This window comes from Arachis ipaensis, chromosome B01 (assembly GCF_000816755.2).
Source record: "Arachis ipaensis cultivar K30076 chromosome B01, Araip1.1, whole genome shotgun sequence".
Taxonomy (NCBI): domain Eukaryota; kingdom Viridiplantae; phylum Streptophyta; class Magnoliopsida; order Fabales; family Fabaceae; genus Arachis; species Arachis ipaensis.
The window spans coordinates 110343134-110352509 of record NC_029785.2 but is presented as its reverse complement, the minus strand read 5'-3'; the positions used below and the strand labels follow the sequence as shown (position 1 = coordinate 110352509).

General features: G+C 35.9%; 2 protein-coding genes across 2 annotated transcripts; both read right to left on the bottom strand.

Moving 5' to 3' along the window:
• Nucleotides 453-1996, bottom strand: LOC107633606. Its single transcript, XM_016337216.2, has 5 exons — nucleotides 1626-1996; nucleotides 1408-1541; nucleotides 1188-1335; nucleotides 870-976; nucleotides 453-774 (listed from the first exon to the last, which is right to left on the bottom strand). The coding sequence occupies exons 1-5, from the start codon at nucleotides 1864-1866 to the stop codon at nucleotides 733-735; spliced, it is 672 nt and encodes a 223-aa protein (XP_016192702.1). The 5' UTR covers nucleotides 1867-1996; the 3' UTR covers nucleotides 453-732.
• Nucleotides 3090-7420, bottom strand: LOC107633615 (LRR receptor-like serine/threonine-protein kinase FEI 1). Its single transcript, XM_016337223.2, has 13 exons — nucleotides 7073-7420; nucleotides 6814-6952; nucleotides 6625-6696; nucleotides 6477-6548; nucleotides 6266-6337; nucleotides 6110-6181; nucleotides 5954-6025; nucleotides 5712-5818; nucleotides 4925-5098; nucleotides 4514-4846; nucleotides 4190-4438; nucleotides 3705-3838; nucleotides 3090-3609 (listed from the first exon to the last, which is right to left on the bottom strand). The coding sequence occupies exons 1-13, from the start codon at nucleotides 7161-7163 to the stop codon at nucleotides 3388-3390; spliced, it is 1809 nt and encodes a 602-aa protein (XP_016192709.1). The 5' UTR covers nucleotides 7164-7420; the 3' UTR covers nucleotides 3090-3387.

Below are 9376 nucleotides of genomic sequence, written 5' to 3'. Positions count from 1 at the left end.
CATATTTGTAATTATTTATTTTTCTCATTTATTTTTTTATTTAGGCATTGAGATATACATATGGAAAAATATAGAAAAAGTGAAAATGTTAATCTTTTTGAACTTTTCTATTGCTTTGTTTTAAGAATGAAAAATGGAAAATGTATTATTATACATCTTTCTTCAAATTCCAAAATCACATCATAAATTATTTCATAAGTGTGTTTTTCATACGATGCCTGTTCTCAAACATATTGCTGATATAGTAGTAACAAGATTGGGTTTTTTTAATTACTTTTATTTTTTATATTAAAAGTGATTCCTAAGAAGTGGAAGAAAAATAATACAAATATCAATTTCTCATTTTAACATGCGGCTTATGGTTTTTTATATAACTGGCTACTTTTCTGCCAAGACTTGGGATCTCTAATCCCTCGTTTATAATATGGTTTCAACCTGTGTCAACCAAAGGATGAAATGCAACAAATGTTGATATAAAATGTTTTGAAATAATTTTTGGATTCAATATTATGATCACAGAAACCCCAATGGCAATACATTGTTGCAAGTTTGCAACTAGGAGCCCTGTTTGGTGAAGGAAAATGTACAATCGTAATTTTTTGTGGACATACTTTCACATTTCACAAATTCTGATCAATGAATAATGTTCTTCCTCCAGGTCCTTCAGTAAGAAAGTAAATTACTATATTGGAAGAAGGATTACTCTGGCCTTCAGAGATCAATGAATGGATCTCAGAATTTGACATTTTGCTTCAAGTATACAACTACCTCTTGCTGAAGAAAACAAAACAAAAGGAACAATTCAGGTCTTCCAATTAGTCAATGAATCACAATCAAAGAGTCTGAGAGTATAATAATAGATTACTTACAATCAAACTTAGAAGAATGCATCCAGCAGCACCAGGAAACAAAGCATACCAGAAATTCAAGTGATGCAATTTAACGGCGTCGATGAAAAGCAATGGCAAGCTTGCGGCTGCATATGTTAATTAGTCGAATAAATAGCATAACTGTTTCAGCTTATCAAAGATGTAACTAATTCATGACAAATAATGCTTACTATAAGTGTCGGAGATATAACTATTCACAAACCTTCTACTCATATCAGCTTAAACTTTTAGAATAAATGATTTTACGATGCAGCTTAACAACGGATATTAATAGAATTGTATTTGTAGTGAAAATACCTGGTGGGTGAACGGTGCCGGTGAAGATCATGTAGGCAATGCAGGAAGAGAGAGCAGCACTCCTAGCGAGCCATCCGGGTCCGAATATGGTGAATGCGAGAACACCAATGGTTGCACAACCTATTTGAGCCATGAACATGTTGTACTTCTGCATAACGAACCACATTAGTCTTATCAACGCGGTAAAGAAGAGAATATGGAGAATGGAATGGAATAATACCCTGGCAGCAGGTGCAGAGGGTGTGGTGAAGAGGACAGCAGAAACTGCACCTAAAGGCGCAATAGTCATTGAGAGGCCCTTTGGTGCCAATAGCTGGTCCATCTTTCCCAGCAGTGCCATTGCCGCAAATGCCCCTGTTCATTTGAGTGATCCAAACAAGTGAATACAAACAGAGAAAGAGAAAGAGAAAGAGAAAGAGAGAGATTGATTGTGTTGACCTGCAGAAGGCCAGAGAATGTCGCTGAGGGAAGGAGTTGAGGCAGATTTGAGGGGTTTCCAGTCATCCCATAGGGAGGGGGAAGGCGAAGCCACGTCGCTTGATGCCACAATCCCATGCGGTTGCCTCCTCCTTCTTGCCAAATAATTCAGACTCAATCCCTTTCGGTTAATCAATGACAATGAACCATGATTTGAGAGTGAAGACCTGAGTCCAATTCCAATTCCAATTGCAGAGGACATTTCTCAACTCTCTCTCAAAACAGTGGAATAGTTGAAACAATAGAAACCACCGTTGAGCCGTTGTAACACAACACATTAGCCTTTCAACACCGCCAAAGGTCAGAAACGGAGAGACAGAAAAACAAAAATAGAAAATATAAGAGTAGAGGTGGGGGCATTGTCGACATTTTGAAAAGAGTTGTTGATTGTTTGATTTTTTTTTTTTAATCAAATTTTTTTTACCAAAAATATTTAAAAAATATATTTAACATGATTACTCGTTTATAATTATATTCTAAAAATCTATCGTCACCGCCCCGTCAACAGAGAACAAAAACTTATCCATCGAGGATTGTCCACCACCAGTAGCAGTGGGAAGTAGTGCTTGACTGCTTTCCCTTCTCTTTCACTTTGTGGACGGGACTGGACTACTCTACTACTTGGGCCTTTTGCACACCATCATTTCTTCACATACAAAACACTAAATAAACTCTATCAAGTCTAGCTAAATTCTGGACTCAACACACAACCAATCAAACCTAATTGTAAAACATAAGGTTAGCCCAAAAAAATTTTACCAGGTAGCTAAGCCTGAAATTTATGAATCTGTTTTACCCCAAAAAAAAATTATGAATCTGTTTAAATAACAGGAACATAATTAGTCATCACTATAAATATTCTGTCATCATATACATATCTCAAAAGAATAACATATACATGGTATAAGTTCAAGAGGTATAAAATAAGTGATATATCACGAGTTAATCAATTGGATTGGGCCAAAAATAATTTGAATGAACTGTATTCGGTGTTTTTTTGGACTTGATTCGGTGTTTATATTTTTTTATAAGATAATTCGAAAATAAAAAAGATATCATGTCTCAAAAATTTTGGCCCAAAAAATATACTAATTATAGAGAGATTGGAGACACAACAAAACTTTTATCCTATTAGACAGAATTATTTATATAAATCAAATAATTGTCAATATATCATATCATACACATAAATCTCTTTTGAGTACCACGTGGTAAAGAGACGGGAGACGTACCATTGGACTATATAATTGGTTTTTATACAAGACTAGGCAATATGTAAATATATTACACTAATTAAAATAAATAAAAAGTGTATTACGCGTTTAAGTGAAATTTTTATTGCTCGTTGCATGCCAACAGACTCACATAGTTGCACTGTTGCATGAACCAAACCAAAGAGTGGTGCATGTTTCTGTATATCAGGGATGAATGAAATTTCAATACTTAAAAATAATAGCAAGAACGGAGCTAATTCCAAACACCAAACCCACTGCAATGTCCAAATTGTCTCTCTTCAATGCTACAAGAAGAGAACGAGGCAAATGTATTCACAAAGCCACTTAGTTGCACCAATTCTCATTTGTCACTGCAACATACAACAAAATCTACAAAAAGCCACAAAGAGTGGCATGAAGCACTGACAAAACTAGAATACTTATGCAGTAGCAGTAGCACTAGCACTACCAACAATTAAGGACTACTTCGATTTTTGTTTGTCAGCGTCTCAGCGATCTGACTGAGACTCGTAGAATTCGCTAGGACAAGGAGACATAACTTCTTGCTCAAGCAACTGTAACACCTCATTCATCGATGGACGTTCTTCCGCATTTCCATCCGTGCATCTTGCTGCTATATCAAGAATCCCCTCAAGAGTCCCTGCATCCACATTGGTGCATCTTTTGTCTACCACATCATCCAATCTGTTTTCTCTCAGCAATGTGTTCATCTGCGCCGAACAATTACCAAAACATAAAACATCATCGTGGCTGAAAATTTTGCAGACCTTAAAGTGATCAACATTGAATGAGTTATAGAGCTTACCCAACCAACAACATTTAAACCTCGCTTTGCGAAGGAAGGATCAGTAGGCCTCTTTCCAGTTATAAGTTCTAGCAATAGAACTCCAAAGCTATACACATCTGACTTTTCAGTGGCTCTACCACTTTGTAGGTACTCTGGTTCGCATATAAATACAAAACCATCAATCAATTAATGGAGTTTCATTAGCTTTGGCGCCATAAAATTAAGTTTAGATATGATGCAAACAGGAAAGAGCTTCAATAATTGATGCATTGATGAGAAAATTGAAATTTCAAGAGCTAAAAGTTAGTAATTTAATTTTGTTAATGTTAACATTATCAAATGAATAACACTTGTATTCTGTCCTGACATTCTTATTTATCTCCACATTAATATCTAAGGAATTTTACTTTGCAAGGACAACATTAAATTGTAAAATCTGATTTTCTAGTGTTGAAATCTGAAATATTTTACTACTTGAGACTATATAATAGACGTACACATACCTGGTGCCAAATAGCCAAATGTGCCAGCAACCACTGTGGTGACATGAGCCTCCTCATCGACCAAAAGCCTTGCGAGACCAAAATCAGAAATACGAGGCTCCAAATTTTCATCAAGGAGAATGTTGCTAGATTTGATGTCGCGGTGTACAACTTTGGGACAGCACTCATGGTGCAAGTACGCCAAACCCCGGGCAGAACCAAGGGCTATATTTAAGCGATCGTTCCAATTCAGTGGTTGTTGAGTATTTTCTAATAAAAAATAAGTTATTCATTACAAGTCATGTTATAGAGAAGAATAAAGATTTCAAAGGAAATGAAGCATACCATGCAAGAGATCATCTAAGCTTCCCATGGCCAAATAATCGTATATAAGGAGCCTTGAAGAAGGGAGCCTGCAGTAACCGCGTAGGTTTACCAGATTTATATGCTTGATGCTCCCCAAGATCTCAAGTTCCCTCTCAAACACTTGATCACACCCTTCACGAGTTCTGTCAATCCGCTTGACAGCAAATGTGCCACAATCATTCATCACCATCCGGTAAACAGTCCCGAATCCTCCTGATCCTACTACATCCTCTGCATCAAGAGACTCGAGCTTCTCTATGATCTCGGATGATGCGTATGGAAGATCACCATGGAATGTAATAAGTTTTGCTCCTGTTACAAGATCAGGTCATCGTTTGCAAAACAAGAAAAAGTCGATATTGTCAAAAGTGTAAATATCATTCTTCCTACTTGATTCTGAATCAACTTGTTTCTTCATTTCTGTGTATCTCCTAGCAGCTCTTTCCTTCTTCGATAGCAACCGGACCCACAGTAATGATAGGATTATCACAAGTGCAATTCCCATTGTTGACATTGCCCCAATTACCAACCACTTAATGTAATGTGAAGATTTTTTGGGAGGGACTGCATGTAAATTTAAATATTTATTGTTATTAATTGTGATACAGAGTTTAGCCAAGATTTCTCGGATTTTTTTATAAATAAATAAATAAAATATTTTATTTACCAAACATACCTAATTTGGGAATTTTTTACATTCTTAAATCATATTTACCAATAATTATGAACGTATCTTATTTACACTGTAAACAAGAAAAGTAAAATTTTAATTGACTAGATTTTGTTTGCAAACGAGATATGAAAAATTTACGAAAAAAGAAATATCAAGATGTGTATATCTATCTATAAACAAGATATTTATACGGTTACCATGAGAAAAAAATGAGATAAATGTATACGTATCTGGTATAAACAAGATATGACAAGAAAAGAAGTTAAGCATGTATCTTGTTTGCACCCAATATACATACAAAAAGGTTCTGACTTATCTCGTAAAGGAGATATGTGTATACTTATTTCGTTTATGTTGTAAACGAAATATGTAGAACGATATAAAAATGTAAATATGCCCTAAATTATACATATTGGTAAATAAAATATTTAATTTATTTATATATAAAAAAAATCCAGATTTCTCAGTGTGCAATTGAGTTATAAATCCAAGAAGCCGACTTGCCTGCAGCTTCTTCGCTTTCAGCATGGGGTAGCACCACAGGGAAACCAAGTGATGTTCGGCATGGTTTTTCTACTTGTCGCCCACAAAGATCTAGATTGCCAATAAACCTACACACATGGAAATGAATTTGAAACCAAATGAATCTTTTACACAGCACCAGACAAATATGTTACCAAATTAACCAGAATTAATAAACAAACAATAAAAAACCAGTGTGAGGCAAGACCGCAAGGAGTACATACGAGTTCTTCCCAAAGGTGCTTAGAACTCCAATGTCAGGGATTTCTCCAGAAAAGAAGTTGGTAGACAAATTCCTAAGATAAAGAGGTTCAGCTTTTACTGAAATTTGAGGTCATGATTTATGAATATCACTATGCTGCAAAGTTAAATTAACTTACAGAACTTGCAAATGCGAGAGACGGCCAATAGAGGAAGGTATAGCACCTTTCAATGAGTTGCTTGATAAATCACTGTACAATACCAATTGAAAAACGTAAGCTAGTGAAGACTAGAAACCTATTCAAAGAATTGAAAACATCAGAGATGGACTTTACAGTATATTTAGAAAAGATAGATTTCCAATAGCTGCTGGTATTCCACCTTGGAAATAGTTACCCCTTAAGTACCTTTTCAACAGAATCAGATTAAACCCATCAATCACTCAGCATAATATATAAGAGGAGAGTATCAACACAAGTAGTATTCATCATTCAAACAATCAACATGGCAAACTGAACAAGGAAATGTACTATTTATTTCACTTACAGCGCTCTTAGCTCAGTACAATTACTGATTTCATAAGGAATAATCCCATGCAAGCTGTTCTCATGAAGTGCCCTGATTCATTGTAACAAATTGTGTTCAGTACTTGTAGCTTAAAGATGAACCCAATAACCCTAAATGCTCCACTTACAATCTCTGTAGTCTAGTGAGTTTGCCAATGCTGGGAGATATGATTCCTCCAAGTTGCATGTATGGAAGATTTCTGAAGAGCACAAGCACACAAAGGAGTCATACTCAGCTCAGAAAGTAAGAGGTTCTTGAAAGTAAAAAAAAAAAGAGTAAGAATAAAATGAAGGGTGTATGATGCTTTTTTGCATACATGAAGCGAACTCTTTGTTCAGCATCAGGGTAACATGAGATACCAGTCCATGAACAAGGAGATTCATCAAACTCTTGCCAGTTGCTGAGAACATTTTTTGTGTCATTCAATGTGCTTTTCATTTCCAACAAGGCCAAACCTAACACAGCAATCAAAATAATGAAAATGCCTTGAAGTTCCAAACTTTAAACCCAGCAACGTAGCATATAGCAAGAAAAAGAGAGAACAAAGAGAAAAGGGGGATTCATATGGTTCTTACCATCTTGGGTGAGAGCAAGAGAGGAAGAACAGAATAAAAATGTGGTCAAAACGAAGAAACCCCACACTCCATAACCCATTTTCATTTGCATTTCCCAGAGTGAGCTCAATCAAGTTTGAACTTTGAAGATCTGTACACTCCTTGTGAGTTGAAATGGAACCAGCCACTTTGAAGTGATATCATTCAAGTGGGTAAAGTGGAGGTTGGGAATGCTTGTGATGAAAATGTAGACCCAAAAAAGGGTTACCAAATTACCATAATTCAAACCTTGAAGTTTATTTGAAAAGAAAACAAAAAATAATAATAATAATAATTTGAAGGAAGGAGCAAAAAGAGAGTGCTTTGTGGCTCTGTGTTTTGATTTTACTCAAATTTATATTTATATATTTTATATTTTATATTTTATATTTTATGAAGAAGGTGAAAAAGGACAACTTTTTTGAAAGCTGGAACCAAAAGTGGTGCAGTGTGGAGTAGCCGTTGATCAGAGCGAAAAAACTTTTGAATAGAAACAATCTTTTAGGCCACTCTCTAGCCTAGATCCGTGAATACATGCGCCTGTAAGAACCAATGGGAAGATGCCTTGATGGCCGCGTTTCAGAATAAGAAGAGGGTTGAGTTTGTGTGAAAGTGGCGCGTGGCGCGTGGCGCGTGGAGCGTGGTGCATGTCTGATTCACCACAGAGACATTTGGAAGAACTATACGGAGGTAATTAATAATATAAACAGCGTTGCCATTACATTATTGCTGTGTTATCAAACCGGCTCGACCCGGTTGGTCCAACCGGAAATCTGATCACCCAGTGATTTAGTCGGGTCGAGTTACTCGTTGAACCGGTCATGTATCAGATTCGGTGGAATCAGAAATGACCCGGTCGGATTTCATCAAAACTGTCGGCCCGGTCGATTTATATGACTTGGACCGATTTGCTTTTTTTTTTTTTTTGGAAAAATGGGGTTTTCATTTGTAGAACATCTCCTTTCTTTTTTATTGTCTTAACCCAATGCCCAACCACTCACCTCAACGTCTTTGAGCCGTTCTCTTCTCTCGTCACTCTCTCGAGTTCTCCCTCTGTCCCTTACCTTCAACTCCAAGTTCTTTGAGAGACACAGACTCTCCCCTCTCGTCTCTTAGGCAGTGTTTGGTTAGTGTCTTTTAGACATAAAGACAGAGACACAAATACATAGAGATACATCAATATAAAATATACAAATTTTTTTAGTATATTTGGTCATAGTGTACAAGACACACTTATTTAAAATCAAATGTCATTTTTATCCCTATACTTATCCACCGCTACATCACTTCCACGACTGCCATCATTGTTTTCCACCACCACCATTGATTTTTCTACCATCCAAATTACTAACGTCTCTAATTCATAATCAATTGAATAATTAAAAAAATTGGATAGAAAATCAAAAATGAAAAGAAGGAGGCAGGGAGTTTTAATTTTCTTGTGTTCTATTACCATTATCATGAAATACAAATTTTTAAAAAAAAATGGTGGCACATCCCAAATACTCAAGTCATGCTTCCCTTTAAAAAAACAAATTCAGATTTTGTTTTGAACATGTGTTTTTTTCTTAAATAAGAAAATATTTAATAAACTAATATTCGACCAATGCTTCATCCATCATCGTTTAAAACTCTCATTTTGTGTGACTTTTTTCCATCATCCAAATTCATTGTCGCCACGATTGGAGAAGAGGTAGATCTGGAGGTGGCGCGGTCTGAAAAACACGACGGTGGAAGCACATAGAAGAGGCAGATAGGAGAGCGCATACAGATCTGGAGATGAAGCGAGGGAGGCATCGACACGAAGATCATATCTGCCCTCTGGGGTGTGAAGAAGAAGATGATGGGTAGAAGAAAAAGGAAAAACAGAAGAGAGAAGAGAAAAAGATGATGATGATAATTAAATCTACCATCTGGGGCGTGAAGAAAAGAAGATGAAGGGTAGAAGAAGATGAAGAGTAGAAGAAGAAGGAAGAACAAAAAGAAGGAAGAGAAAAAAAAAAGGGATCAGAAAAGAAGAGAGAGGGTGTTAATAGTATAGGATAATTATGGAATTTTAAAAAAAAATAAGGATAAAATTGTCCAAAACTATAATTCAATATGTGTCTCAAGTCAAAAATCTGTGTCTCAATGTTTTGGGAAGACACAAAATACACGTATTTTGTGGGTAATCGTGTGTAACTGTATCTTAAAAAAATTGTGTCTCAACAAACAAACAATAAACATGTACCACTGTGTCCATGTCTCTTATGCACATGGACAATAACCAAATGGTGCCTTACTTCT

Bases quoted from the DNA above. Each gene is read 5' to 3' on its own strand.
- LOC107633606 (XM_016337216.2), bottom strand. From the start codon at position 1,866: ATGTCCTCTGCAATTGGAATTGGAATTGGACTCAGGTCTTCACTCTCA. The intron at 1,542-1,625 runs GTCAACACAATC...TCAAATGAACAG, and splicing joins CATTCTCTGGCCTTCTGCAG to GGGCATTTGCGGCAATGGCA. The intron at 775-869 runs GTAAGTAATCTA...TGTTTTCTTCAG, and splicing joins GCATTCTTCTAAGTTTGATT to CAAGAGGTAGTTGTATACTT.
- LOC107633615 (XM_016337223.2), bottom strand. From the start codon at position 7,163: ATGCAAATGAAAATGGGTTATGGAGTGTGGGGTTTCTTCGTTTTGACC. The intron at 4,847-4,924 runs GTAGGAAGAATG...ATCTTGTAACAG, and splicing joins ACAAGTTGATTCAGAATCAA to GAGCAAAACTTATTACATTC. The intron at 4,439-4,513 runs GTATGCTTCATT...ATTTTTTATTAG, and splicing joins CTTAGATGATCTCTTGCATG to AAAATACTCAACAACCACTG.